This window comes from Echiichthys vipera (genome assembly GCF_963691815.1).
Source record: "Echiichthys vipera genome assembly, chromosome: 6".
In the NCBI taxonomy this organism is placed as follows: Eukaryota; Metazoa; Chordata; class Actinopteri; order Perciformes; family Trachinidae; genus Echiichthys; species Echiichthys vipera.
The window spans coordinates 9853745-9869252 of record NC_139831.1 but is presented as its reverse complement, the minus strand read 5'-3'; the positions used below and the strand labels follow the sequence as shown (position 1 = coordinate 9869252).

Genomic DNA, 15508 nt, shown 5'->3' with positions numbered 1-15508 from the left:
GAAAAGGGGTGCACAGGGCTCCTGTAAATTAACAGCAGCTGCAGACTGTAGTCGACCACAGCAAGGTGGTCAAACGTGGTAAGCGAGAGAGTCGCCGGGGGACAAGGAGGGAAAGTGGGTCATTACATCCCTTTCAGGTATAAGTAGGGTGACAGAAGATAAAGGTAGGCTACGTTATAGATTCAGAGGCTCTGTGATTTATTGATTACAGAAATGGAAATAAAAACAGAAGAAGTACGATAGTCTGTGTTCTGCCCAAATTCCACTTGAATTACTGCACAAATATGCTTCATATATTCCCACAAGCCCTCACACTCCATAATTCCTGACAGAAAAGGTGCTCCTGGAAGAATCTTTTTATTTAGTAACTACTCTGTTTTTTGTCTGTTTATTATTTCTTCTTTCCTCACCTTTTTTTTATCCCATTAAAAAAGTATCTACGATATCTATAAAACTGAATCTGTACCTGGCTTCACATAGACTGGGTATCCCCACCCTATTCTGCTGGTGATTTGAATTTGCTCTGCACAAGGGTCTGGAAGAGAACAGGGCTATTCCTCCTGTTTCTTATCCCTTTTTTCTGAGTCCAATCACCAAGCTGGCTTTTTTCACCTATTTGTTGATTAAACCCGATGAAAGAGAAGCATCGCAAGCAGCTTTGTGTTTACAATTTACATTCAACATGACGGCCACCGAAGCGCAGCAACCGCTACCCATTGATGCAGCTGTAGCTGCAGTTTTAAATGATTTCAGTGGCAAGTTGACTTTGTCTGAGCAGAAACTTGCCCTGGAGCAATTCCTCCAAAGAAAGGATGTATTTGCTTTACTGCCGACTGGTTTTGGTAAAAGTTTAATCTACCAGTTATCCCTGCTGGTGGCCAAATGAATGGACCAAGTCATCCGGATCGTTGGTCTGAATGGTTGGAGGATTGTCCAATTGTGTACAGCCATTTGAACTACGCCCGCCTCTTGTGTGGAAGAAAATGACAGCAGCCTTCCAAGACCAATGTGTAATTGTAGATTGAACTTGGTCTGGAGATAGCCAGGCTAGGCTTCACATTGAACCAACAGAGAATTGCAGGATCACCCATCACATAAAAATCCTTGTTAGCCATCTTGTCAGGCTCCAAATAATGTGTTTCTGTTTTGAGCCACAGTGATCCAGCCGACTGTGTCCTGTGAGGAGCTACTGGCAGTTTATGGAGAAGGGGGGAGGGTGACAATAATGGTGGTTCCTGAAGAGGTTAGCGTAGATGCTGCAGGAGCATCAGTTATATCCGAACGGGAAGTTGTTCTTCATTGAAAGAAAAACAAAGGAGGGCACTGAAGGCTATTTTCGATAAAAAGCGTTTTTATTCCTCTCCTGACTGAAAGGCAGCTGTTATAAACAGAGGGTTCATTATTCATTATGTTTTGAAAGTTTCAAAACTTTCAGATGGGTCTGTGTCCTGGCGTGTCAGGATCATTTATCCGAGGTTCTTTAAAGAAATAGTTCTAGATTTGAGCTTGGAGAAGATTAGCTTATCTTAACACAGTCTTGAAACCGATGGAGACAGCAAGCCCGGCTCACAGCAGAACTTGAAGATACATCTACAAGCACCTATATCGAGTTCAAATAGGGGGGCAAAAGGGCTCTGGCTTGTTTGTATTTCTTTAAACCAATCACAATGGTCTTTCCCTGTAAGTCCCACATGGCTGAACGAATAGAAAACTTTTAGACTTTTTAGTAAATGCACTTTCTTTTAACTTATGGCTGCATTACCTTCTGGTCAATTGAGATTTCTATCCATGTGGCTGTTTTTCTTCTTCCACAGTGGACCGTGATTATTGAACATTGTTGAGAAAGAAGCTTTTGCTCTTTGCCCCTGTAAGGCTAACTCCAAAATCTGACCTTTATAACTTTAGCTCTGTTAGACATACCATATCTAAGTGTGTTTGCAGAGTCATCTGCTAAAATAAAAATAAGATACACCTTTATTGATCCCCAGCGGGGAAATTTCTTGCAACAGTTCAACAGAAACAACAGCAACAACAAAATGAGAAAAATACACTATCAAGCAAGAAAATTGGCTCAGAATGGAGGTACATGCAAGGTACATTGCCAGTAGCTGTTTGTTTTACCCGCATTAATGTGCTTTAGGAAGATGGCTACATTAAGCTTTTACAACTTGACACATTCTAGCTTATTCTTTCAAAGGCTAATGACCTTAGCATTTTCCTTAACTGGCTTTTGGCAGTGGAAGCTGTAAAACATTTTAACATCAAATTGATGCTTAAAGTAATTGCTTGGGTGAATTCCCAAAAGCACTTTAACCCCCATGCCAACCTAGTTTTAGCCTTCCATTTAATGCTACATACTATACACCACATACTCAAGACTGTGATTTTTGTATGGCTTCCAAAAACATTTAGTTACCACAAAAATACAGCTCAAGCTAAAGCATGCAATATCATAAATTTCAACAAGATCAAAATGAGTTGTTTTTTTTTTATGTCAGCGTAGTGAGTAGTAGGCCTAAATATTCAAGGCTCTGTGGATTTTTAAGTTAAATCATCCATTGGTGTTTGTCGGTGCTATTGATAGAAATGTCCTGCAGATATAAAAAAGGGCAAAGTTTCGTAATTGCTTGCATGCACATGCACACATGCATTTACCTCCACAAATAACAAAACCACAGAAAAGACTGGTGCTGATTACAATGCAGAAATGTTCAAGTGCCTCACAAATGTTTGCATCCTCTCATTACACACTTACTGGGCTCATATACTGTATAGAGCTTCCAGGCAACAAAAAAATGACTACAGGCTTTGACTTTATATTTGGAATATTCCTCTGAATTTGCTTCCAAGACAGCCGGCCTGGTTGTTAATCTAAGTGTTTAGATTATTTAGAGAAATAAAAAAGGAAAAAAGGAAGGAGAATTACATGACATTAACACTTTTTTTTTAAACTCCCAGCATAGGTTTTTTTTTTTTCATTGTGACATTCAGGTTTTGCACTGAACAGTAAACTGTTCTGTAACCAGCAGTTGCTAATAGCAACCACGGCTGACACAGTTCAATGGCAGTTGAAGTTTACGTGGCATTGTGCAATTTGCAACATCCACCATTTTGTCACTTCTGTGGCAAATCTTTAAAGCACAAATGTGTGTTCCTTTGGTGCTTTCTGCCATGATCACAAAAAGCACAATATAGTTGTTTTATTGGGTTTTTTTTTTACAATAACTTCTGGGTAGAATACCTCTGATTCTCATACATATAATTCAATGGTACTACATAAACAGGGGCAAGGAAAAACGTGATATACTCTCATCTCTTTCATCTAAATTACATATTTGATGCTTTCATATCAAAACACCCAGCACCACCAGTCAGTCCTACCAGCGGTGAGATGTCGGTGTTTGTAACACTACATTTGGTTTATCCCAGAGGCTGGTAAAACAGCACAAAACATAAAATAAGCACACATGTCAGATAGGTCGGACAGCTGGAACTACATACTGTATCTTTTAACACTATAGATATGGCTGAAAATGACAAAAGAAATCAACAAGTTTGCATATTTGACATAAATCAACTGCCAGTTGTCTGTCCTGAAGTAATTTCTTTCTAGCGCATTTGATCGATACTATAGGTTGAGTAAACACTGCAGCTCCTCACTACCCACGAAGTTCACGTCTTCCCCACTGCTGAGCAAAAGTGAGGTGACAATGAAGATAAATACATTTATTCGGTGCCTTCTTACGATTTGATTCCTTCATCTACCTCGGGTTTACACACACATTGCCAAAAAGGGCTTGAAGCGTAAATAAACGCTTGAGGTTGCGTTCATACCCGTGAGACGCTGCTGCTCGGAGCTGCACAGATTGAAATCAGAGCATATCTGTTGCGTGAGACGTGCAAGTGAAAAATGTGTCTGATACTGTATATTTCACTATTTCTAATACTTGACCAAGACCAGAATCTTTTCCTAACCATAACCAAGTGCTGTGAGTACCTAAACATAACACTAAAAAGGCATCAGTTGTATTGCAAGAGTGGAGAAGGCAGGTAAAACAAGTTTGGAGGCATTTTTGCAGAACCGTTCAGTATCTTAATGGCAATTATGTTTATTAACATCATTATTAAATTCCTTTTTACAATTGAAGATTATGGCGTAAAGGTTTTTACATAATAGAAAACATGAGAATGTATCAGTTAGTTGCAGTTAGCTGCAATTGTGTTGCACACTTTGTAATTTTGAAAAATATCTATAAATCACAAAACATTGTGCATTTGTGCATTGTAAAACCTGTAGCCGCAATGGACTGCAGCTTTAGCCAACCATTTTTCTGCTTTGTTGGAAGAAAATTGCCTTTTCCGTAGTTTCTTCTATCCAGAAGTGTTTGCGTTGTAGTTTCCAGACTTTATCACTGTCATTTTTAATATAAATGTATGTAAATGTACTCACTGACAAGGATTGTCTTAATTAAATGTGTGATGTGCAGCCACATACTGTATTTCCACACTTTGCAACATGTTGCATTGTGTTGTATTCTGCCGGCTGTCAGGTTGTCTTTAGTGAGATTGATGTCGTACACGGCCAGTGTGCTCATTTTACCCTGTACCAACTAAGTTGATGACGCATTAGTGACTGACCAGTATTTTCTAAATTGAATTTTCTGAGCTGGCGGCTGTCCAAAACCAGCTGCCTGTATTCAGGAGGCATCACCAAACAGCAGCCTGCACGTGTTTGGCAGCCAGAGAGCATTCCTACTTCATTTATCCAAATTCTCCAGGCCTTGAGAGTTGACAGGCTTGGTAATCAGTGTCCACAAGCATAATCCTCACCGTCCCAAGACACCACGCAATCAGATCCCTCCCTTTCTCTGCATATCCCTACCTCTTCCCTGCTTACTCTCAGAAATATATAGACAGTATATAAAATCTGTTAAAAATCACCTTCAAAAGAAAACACAGCCACAAAAATGCACCACATCGTGTCAGAGGGATATAGAGAGCATGTGTTCATACTGTATGTGTGAAGGCCATCTGCACTACTGCTCCTGGGTGGGAAATCTATACCAGCTGTAATTATTTCCCTCTGCGGATCCTCATTTTCAAATAATGTCTCCATAGGAACTGGCTCCTGCTCTTCCCTCAGCTTAATTTGTTAGGTTTCCAAGAATCCTCCTCCCAGATTTGTTTTCCTACTGTGATTTTTTAATGTTCCCAGTGTAACCTCAGATGAAATGTGTGTGTGCATTTGAGTCTCTTTAATTGTTGTTATTCTAGGAGAGCATTAATTACAGTAGCTGTAACTTCTTTATAAAAGGTTACACCTCTGCAGTGGCAATTTCCAATGTGTTGAACAGAGATGTCCCATTTTTACTCCTGAGAAAATAAAAAACTGTAATAAAAATAACATTGCCAACCAGAATACTTGGGAGACATTAGTTGTTCTCATGTGACTGCCCATGTGAAGAGACTTGAGCTCTGAATAATAAGTCTGGTGCAGGCTGTGTTGAGGACGAGAAGCCTGCAATAGAGACAAGGGAAACGCAGAGAGTAAGAAAGCTTCCTCTGCAACACTGGACAAGAAAGCTGAGGTGGTCAACTGACTCTGTTTCTCCCAAACTCAGCTTTTGGGTTTTTGATAATTTATAAAACGGATGGCTCGAATCGAGCAATCTGAATGGTGGTATAAGTCGTCCATTTCCTTCTCACAATTCGGTACCACTCCGCTTACATCTTTGTATACGCTACAACGAAGAGGATCAAGAGACATCAAATGCAGTTTCATTGTCAGTGCAACTCAGGAACCTGCGTAAAAGGATACACTTTAGGAAATGTCAGTGTCTTCCAATCAAATATGACTCATTGTTCGGTAACACTTTCTATGAAGGCCACATCTATAATGCATTATGGAGGCATTGATAGTGAATTCTAATGCATTCATAATGCTCAAACAATAATTTTCCTAATTAAAATAGAAGAAGAGGCTTCATTTCTGCTACGCTGGCCTGTTCAGCTCAGATGCTGTGTGCGGGGGCTGTTGACCCTCCCTTTCTCACTCTTCTCACAAGCCTTGACCTGAAAAATGTGTTCCTGTTCTCTGGCTGAGTTAACACTGAATGAGACCTCTGTGATTCTATCGGTCTTGATCGCATGAATTCATTATGAATTTTTGCAGGTTAAGGTCCAGGGGAGCGACCAAATTTCTCTTTTGAGTCTCGGGCTGAAAGGGTTTGGGAATATTATACTGTAGATGCTAGAGGATATATTTGAAATAAACTATCACACTGTAGATAAATATGGTATAATACGCATCTTATTTTTGACACATTTGGTCAAACAGAATGTGAAAGTCTCAAGGTGCTTTAAAACCAGGAAAAAAAGGAATAGAACGAAAAGGTCACAATGTTGGCCAGCGTGATTGTCTAAGCTGCTGCCCACCGCGATCCATCACAGGGATGCCTATGGCTCCCAGGAGGCCTGTACATTGTGCAGCCCCTACGCACGCCCACTCCTTCAACCCTTCCGCCTCCACCGCCATCACCACCCCGCCGTGAGTGACAGGCATCCAGTTCCGCCTGACTGGAGCCTCTATCTCCTAACCCTCAAGGACAACTACGAGGACATATTGTCATCAAGTCATCTCTGTCATTCCCACGGCCGCCTCCTCCATAGATGCACATATGCACACTAACACACAGCGCACACTGCGACCCATTCACCTGAAACAACATCTACGTGACCTTTGCTTAATGTCCTCAGGTGGCACACCAGAACCTGTGCTCACAAACAACCCAGGCTTTGCCTGCTGCCTCTCATTCACGCTCTTCATCTGTGTTTGAAACCATAGGTGGAGGTTGTTAAGAACCACTTCAAACCGAAACCTTGAACAGAAGAAATAAACAAGGTATTGTCTGCGGAGGCCTTCACACAGATCGCCTCACACGCCGCAGCTTGAATACTCTCCTAGCTGTGGAGATCTGAATTCTTTATATCAGTTTGAGGCATCTTGTGATGTGAGAAAGGACCAGCTGTTCCAGAGGGATATTGGACTAGGCTTGATTTGTAGTCATGTTTCTTGGCAATCAATGTGCATTTCATAACAGTGCCAGTGTGTTTGCCATGTGACTTTTTGTTACAATCTAAGTGATTGAATACAATGTTCCATTTTGTAAAACAACAATAACATCCAAAGACATCATTGTGTTGTTGTTGCTGCTTTGCTGTCTTACACACAGCTGTTTTTAACAACTGCTCTTAAGGCCGGAGAGTTGTTTTTGCACTTCAACGTACTCTTAGAAGTTGCTGCTCTGATGGGACAAGAGGGAGTCAATGCTGAACTTCAGATTAGAGTCTGTTGCTTATATTGTAGGACACTTCACATGTTGACAGGAAACTCTTGAATGTCAAATCCCAGAAATCATTAAGTGTTATTTCAGAGAGCTGTCCAGATTCATTAACTCTAGTTTCTTCTAAAATAGTGTTGTTTCTTTTAGAAGACAAGCTAATAAAAGAGATGTTATACTGAAGAATACTTTTAATAAAGTTGTCAAGTAAATATAACATTAGCCATATTCACATATATGTTTAAGTGCATTAATATATATATATATATATATATATATATATATATATATATATATATATATATATGTTTGAAATAAGGATGTAGTCAATTTCTGAAGAGCCAAAAAAAAAGTTTCTTGCTAATCCAAAAATGGGCAAAGAGGTAGAGTGTGGGTGGGGCTGAGGTGGGTCAAATTAAATTTGCTATAGAGACTTTTTTTTTTGTACTAGCCTATAAACATGTTAATTTCTGCTATAAAGTTGGGCAGATATTAACATTGGGGTCTCTGGGGATTGACTTGCTTTTTGGTGCCAGCCTCATATGGCCATTTGATGAACTGTAGTTTTCCACATTGGCCTCATCTTTTAAGTCTCAGAGGCTGGTGCTTGTAATTTTCACATCAGCAGCAGTGATATAATGGAGAAACCGCAGACTGACTCTGCTGTTCCCCTCAGCTCTGTGTAGTGTTTTAGCACCTTCCAGCCCATTGTTTTGGTTTTACAAGCCTCCAGCTTTACAGTTTTGATTCACCCTCTGCTACCATCAGCACCGTTTTCCTGTGGCAGGAGGCAGCTGTTTCCTTTTGTAGCAAAACAGCTCTAAAACCCCTCAGTACACTACCCACTCACACAGCAGATACAGTTGCAGATACAGTTGCAGTAGCGACATTTAGCAGCTTAAGAGTCAAAAAAAAATTTCAGGATAGTAAATAGACTGCATTTATCTAGCACTTTCCTTTTCTACCGACCACTTAAAGTGCTTTACAACCAATAACAGCATTCACCCTTTGACAGACACATTCATACCCTGATGGCTGAGGCTGCCATGTGAGAAGAATAAATATTGGACTTCCTTGCATCTGACACAACACGATTCCAAATAAATGTATATCCATATCTGCCAAATGTATAAATAACAATTTTATGAGGTGATAATATGATAATGTTGCGTTTATAGTGAGTTGCAATGCCAACAAGAGGCCATAAAATCAAATGATGGAGGTTTAAACCTGTTTGTATGTTGTTTGCTGTATTTGTTGGTATACTTCTCTCTTGTAACCCTAATAAAATAAGTAGCACACACCGAGTACATCTAATATGATCTATACAATTGATCACTGATATTTTGGGGAAATGGAGCAAATCTTCAGCAGATACAATGCTCTTGTAGCTTTTAAACCTTTATGACTGTTTAGGCATGAAAAACCTAAACTCGAGGACCACTTACTATTTTCTTTGGTGCTTTCCACAGCATGTCAAGGTCTTCCTCTGTGAGTTTGCTCTGTTGTCATGGAAATTAAAGGAACAATTTTATTCTTTGATCACCATGGAGGCGTGTGAGAAAACCACATATTTACGCACATGGGGTCAGTAACTGATATACAAAAAAATCCTTTTGAGGGCGAAATATTCATTTAAGAAGACCATGAGATGCGGTAGAAAGATTCGGAAAATGAAGCAAAGCATAGTGTTGGTTCAGGCAGAGAACTGAAGATGTTTGTATTAGCTGAATGGCATCAGATGGTTCAGTCATGTCTCAAATATGTATCAGTGGACGAGCAACGTCCAGTTGTATTCATAAGCAGGTGTGCAGTGGTGCCATTATAACGAACACTTCTCACAATTACGTTGTTGTTCATGCAGATGCCATTTGCTGCTGCAGATTTCTGTGTGTCGCTGATTGAGCCAGTAAGTGGACTTTCTGAATCACTGCAGCTTTAATGTCACAGCAGTGCCATGAGTATTAATAGTGTGACCAAAGCAGTCACATAACAGCCTTTGTTCCGAGTGTGTAACATAAATTGGAGCTTCTCCTATGTGCTGGCCTTTTATCTGCCTGTTAGGTGTCATATGGGAAGCTAAAAAACTTTTTTGAAAGGTTTTTCAGCCAAATGACTGTGACAGACGTGGTACAAGATAAGCAAATTATGCACAAAATATCTCTCTTTAAGTCTCTCATTGCGTATTTTCAAACCTAAGCGTACAATGTAAATAATGAGTCAGCTCAAAAACAAACAACTATAATCTTCATTACAGTGAGGCAAAATATTGTGTTTTCAAATCCGACTCTTATTGCAGCATAAATCAAACTGCAAGTTCCCTAATGTACTGAAGCATCTATGCTATAAGTATCAAAAGAAGCCATACAGAGGCTATTCTTTTCTATTTTCAGAATGCCAATTATGCTGCACAGCAGCGGCTTTGGATATTGAACTAGTTGAAGTCAAACTGTTGTAATACATTATTATCTATTTCAACCAAGTGCAGTGGGGAGATTCTCACTGCTGGATTTTCATCAAAAGTGATAGCCTGCTGAAAATGTAATTCACTGTTTTAGTATAAATCAATAAGCCTGGAGAATCTATTCCCCCAATCCACCTTTATGTTAATATAAAAGAAATGCTCAAATAGAACTTTAATTCACCACACAGACTTTCAGACTGTTTAATAGCCCCAATTTTATCCATAACTGCTCGATTGACACTTAAAATTTCAAGCCCATCTTAATTTGGCTTCTCCTGACGATTTTAAGTTCTACTCCTCTTTGGAGCCAAGGCTACTGTGACCCATGTTAATGGAGATTTATCTGCAAGTGCCATTCCAACAGTGATCTTCTATTAAGAATTATGTCCCATTTGACCATTATTACTCCGTCCTCCCACCAGAAAAAGTTGCTGCTGTATGTGAAGCACTGTATTTAAATGTCCTTCTGCGTTAAAGAAAGCAGACATGTTAAATACTGAACATGTGAGAGAGTGTAAAGTGAAAGCTAATTTTGCGTTAGTGCGTTAGAGGACATTCAGATGTTTCTGATGAGGGGTATAAATCCTGATGGACTCCCATCCGAGTGTATTCATTAATCATGCGTCTCATTGGCGAGGCTCTGATTTGCCACTGAGACAGATGAAGATGAACTCTGCAATATATTTCTCATCATAACACAACCCTCACATAAATATTAATAGCATATTTTCAGCTGGTGGGCATGAATCATTTTTCAGACAGGGAATTTTAAGAGCCATCCATGCATGTCCAAGAACAGTACATAAACAAGCAGTTGTGATAAACAACGCTGCTTCAAGGCAACAGTGAAGAGAAGGCTTTAACTGTACCAGAGATTCAAAAGGGTTTTATTTTACTGAGTTCTGACTTCTATCAAGAAAATTCTTATTTAACGTTACAGCTTGTCAAAACAAATGTTTTAAATGGACAAGCGATTGTTATCACTGATGTTAATTTATGAATATAACAGTATAGATGTCAGATGTTGAGACAGACATTGTTTTAAAGATGCTGTAGCTGCTGCGTCAGATCATGGACGTTGTAAGTGAAGAATATGGAGGTTAAAACGCATTTGGAAGTATTGCATTATAAAAGCTAAATGGAAACGGCAAAGTTCAATAAAACATACTCATTTGCACAAAAGGGTTTTTACGCTTCACTTGAGGTGGATTTCACCTTTGTCGTAAAAGATGATGCGCTTAACTAGATGTGGAAACGCCTTTGTCGGAAAAGTTCTGACGTAGCAAACTTTTGACTCGCGAGTGATCGCTGTCGGTATCTTCATCAAACATTCCAATAATGTGTCAACGTTTCCCGAAAGCATAAAACATGGCAGCTTTTTGTTGACATGAAAGAACAACTTGAACCGTATTCGGAAAATCCGGACCGGCACAACCAACCTGATTACAACACACGGAGGGAGTGACTTCATTCTCCGCTAAGACGCCATTACTCCACTAGATCTTTACATAGAAAATAATTGTTTGCTGCTATATTAATGTTTTAAATACTGGGAGCATGTAGTTGAAATTGTGAACTCAAGTTAGGTTAGGGTTAGGAAAAGATTGTGAGTGCATATAGAAAATATGAGTTTGCTGCTGTATTAATGCTCTGAGTATCGACTACAACCCCTAGAAACAGTTGTGACTTGATTTGGGTGGCCCCTATAAAAAAATCAATCTTCTTGGGGTTTTTTTACTGACATTTTACTACTCTTTGGTACAAAACGATGTTCTACACAGGATAAATATGCCTCACAGATTCTCTCTGTCCTTGCAGGTGTATGACCACCAGTTTAAGGCTGTGTTGGATGGTGTGGAGAGAGACGGTGTGATGGAGATTGATCCAGGTCAGCGCATTGAGATTTTCAGAATGGGAAACGGCAGCGAGGAGGTCCTTGAGGTGCACGACTTCAAAAATGTAAGTGAAAGGATAAACAAGGCTGTTGAAAACTTGATGCTGTAATTGTGTTTTCTCTTAAGAGGAGGAAGGAATATGATGTTCACATCCTGCCCTTTTCAAAGAGGCGGTTGACATCATTTATCCTTTGTTGGAATCATATTTTCTTCAACAATATTTTACTCCTCTTGTCACTCTCAGTGAAAACAGGTGTGACAAACCTTTGAAACATCTGAGAAACAGGAAATTATACTCAGTAACGGTGCTGCTTGAGATTATGCGGCAGTAAAATCAGCCCAGTAAGACAGTCTTTCACTAAAGACTGTTTTTTCTTCCTGCTAATTTTATACAGGAGTTTCTTCGCACTGCAGAAACAAACATCATTAGAAAGCCTGTCTCTATTTGTTTCTCACACCTCTCTCAACTGAAATTTTGTCTCCAGCAAACCTCATTAACTTCACTTTCATTCCTAAATCCTTTCTCGAGCGTGCAGGAGGTTACACCTGCTGCACCTCGGCGAAGGGAGCGGGCTGTTTGACTGGTAAATGGATGCTCTTATTCTCACACAATTATTAACTGTGAAATGTTGGGGTTGCAAGGCTGAATGGTACAGGATGCTCCTCATCCAAAACAAAAACCTACATTGAGTTATTGCATTTGTTACAACGGGCTATGTGAAGCTAAAATGGCTCAATATGATGGAAAGCCAGCACAGTGCCGGGAAACTTTAACCTCTGCAATCAATCTCTCCATTTCTTTCTGTCTCTGAGTGTGTGTGTGTGTCCCACTTACCCACACAGACGCGCACACACACAGACACGCACACACACACACATGCATAAACACATGTGCCTGTTGCTTGTTCCACTTTCTGTGAGTAAAGCACAGCCCCCGAGGAGATTTGTTTGATTCAGTGCTCCACCACGGAAGACTGAGAAACAAGCGAGTGAGCAGAGTAATTCAAACCTCATTGTGATGTTTTTTTTTTTTTTTTAAGGGAAGGAAAACTACACAAAAACAATAGGTTGTACTAAGTAGTAGCTTTTGTGCTGATGCTAGAATAGATTTTTTTAATACTCTCCATCAAGCCCGAGGGCTGTGTGAGAAATGGAAAATGAGGGGATTATGCCACCAGGACTGGACCACAGGCGAAATCCACTCACTATTTTTTCAGACCGATACTACACTCATTTCAATGGGGGGGAAATGGAGAAAGAGACAATCTGAGAGAATCACCAGGCTAATTTTTAAATTAGCATAAATCCATGATAAATATTCTTGACAAAAGCACAGTCGGCCTAAAACTTGTTCTGGAACTTCTGTTTGATAAAATGACAAATATACTTGTGTGTGTGTGTGTGCGTGCGTGCGTGCGTGCGTGCGTGCGTGTGTGTGTGTGCCTCTGCGTGCGTGTATATAAACATCACTCCAATATCTACCTAGTTATTCTGCTTATCTCAGGGCTAAAACAAATAGACATATAGGATAACACAGTCACACTCACAGTTGCATTCTTGCTGTAAGGCTGTAATGTACTAGTGAGCAACCGTGTTTCTAGGATGGTAAACAAAACATTTTGTATTCCACACTGCAAGTGTTGCTGCCATATCTCCTTTTTTTTCCTTTCACTTGCCACAAGGCCTACTAGATCAGCTGTCTGCTTCAACACACACATAACAGCCATCCGCCTCTCAGCACAGATACTGTCGGATTCACCAGATTCTGGTGAAGCCACACAGCAGCAATTGTCATCTTGTTTTAGTTGCTTACCTTCAGATGGTGTCTTGCCTGCAGCTCTAGCCGACATCCATAAATCACCAAAGATGTTGGAAGAAACAGATGGTGACTGCAGCCAATCTGTAATAAGTAATATTAATGTCAATGTAACAGGCTTTGTTTCTCAATGGATTTAGTTAACTTTTTTGGTTAATTTCTCACTTTCTCAGTTTTCCAACTTTGTTGTGTTCAAAAAATCTCTGTAACCAACTTATGAGCAAACAACATCATGCACCATGTAACTTAAACAATTTGTCATTGCGAATTACTCATTTTACTGTAGAGCTTAATTACTTAAATATGGTTTACCTGGATGAAATGCAACAACCTGCATGGGTCAAATATGTTTTTGTCTGTAGAGTCAAACATACATTTTAAAACCATGAACCTTATCAACAGTTCACTATATAGGAAGGAGAATCCGTACACACACAAACAGAAGAGTGGGTGGTAACAGGCTGATATAGGCTGCACATTGAGACTAATGAGGGAAATTAGGAAAAGGTGAACAGGTGGGAGGGGAAGGTCAGGTGATGGGAATGCAGGAAAGGGGTTACTACAGGTCAAGAAGGGTGAGGAGAAGTGACGGCGCCATATTGCGTCATATCATTGGAGTACAACACACACTTGCTAAAATCTGGTCTGCATTTGCCAAAAGGCTCAACAGCAGGAACAATCATAGAAAATAGGGATGATATACTGAGGCGTCTGCAGTCAGCCTTGGGTCGGATTATATTGTATATGTAAAATAAAGATATGTTTTGTAGCCACCATCAATTTGAGAGTTGCCAAAAAATTCTGTCAGGCTAAGTGCAACCACAGAGCACCTGAGCAGAAACCATCTCGTTATTACTAGCGCTATCTGCTGTAACCCTCCAACATCGCAGCTCCACTTACATTGCATTGCATGTACCATACCCAAAAGTTCAGACACGTCTCTCAGCCTCTTTCAGTAAGCCTTGCTACAGGGCAGCAGGAAGTGGCTAGAAGTGAGAGTCAGGTGACTGCAGGTGGGAAAGTGGGAGGGCATCTGGTGGACAGGCAGAGGAACGGCAACGAAGGGGTCTGAGGAAGTGAAAATGTGGCTGAAAGGTGGCACAGAGAGAATTAACACAACAGCAACATCTCTAAGTTATCTGTGAAGTGAAAAAACAACGATTTAACTGAAGCTCTTATATCATTTTAACAAATCTTTTTTATTAATTAAACCAATGAGGTTTTACTCTATCAATTCAAGTTAACACAAAACCAACAAACATAAATAAGAAATAATTATTAAAGGCTAGATAATATAATTAAACTGTTGGCAAACTAAATTAGCAAGCGTATATCAGTCAGTGCTAGCCAAAATGTAGTTATTTATATAAATGTGCTTTTGTGTCAGTCACAACTGTATATGAAATACTTCTGTAGGTGTAAACTTGTTTGTGTTGCTCATGTAGTCAGTGCTGTTTCTCGTTCAAAGCGCCTTTAGCCATGAAGACGTGGTGTTCAGAGGGGAATAAAAAAAATAACACTTTCTTTCTTCAGCTGTACACTGCAATGCATCCTTTTCTCAGAGCAAAGTATATGGAAGCAACAAAACTCCCCTCAAGCGTTTCATCCGGCCAAAATTTCTTTGTAACTTTTTGAAAAATCCACTGATGATGTGGAGGATAGCCTACGGTGATCATACATCCTGCTTTTCATTTTGGTGCTCCACTGTGTAGTCCACATATTGTGGAAAGGACAACATACAGTGATTGAGCAAAGATTTATGAAATTTAAAAGAAGATTTATTATATAAACGATTACAAGCAGACAAAGGCATGCCGAGTTACATTTGCTTTATTTATGTTTTTAAAAATGTGTCACATTTTTTATCAAACCATGTTTATTCTGTGGTTTAAAGTACAAATATTTTGATTGTTAGATAGGGATTTAAAGAGTAAGAAATGTCCCTTAAATGCATAAAATGATGTTGATAATATCAAGACATCACACAAACTAA

General features: G+C 39.7%; 1 protein-coding gene across 1 annotated transcript in view; it reads left to right on the top strand.

Annotated features, from left to right (window-relative positions):
• Positions 1-15508, top strand: part of tnmd (tenomodulin) — a 50004-nt gene that overhangs the window by 17969 nt on the left and 16527 nt on the right. The window contains exon 3 of the mRNA XM_083915258.1: positions 11623-11763. Within this exon, the coding sequence (XP_083771384.1) occupies positions 11623-11763 (141 nt within the window). The remainder of the gene's footprint in view (positions 1-11622; positions 11764-15508) is intronic.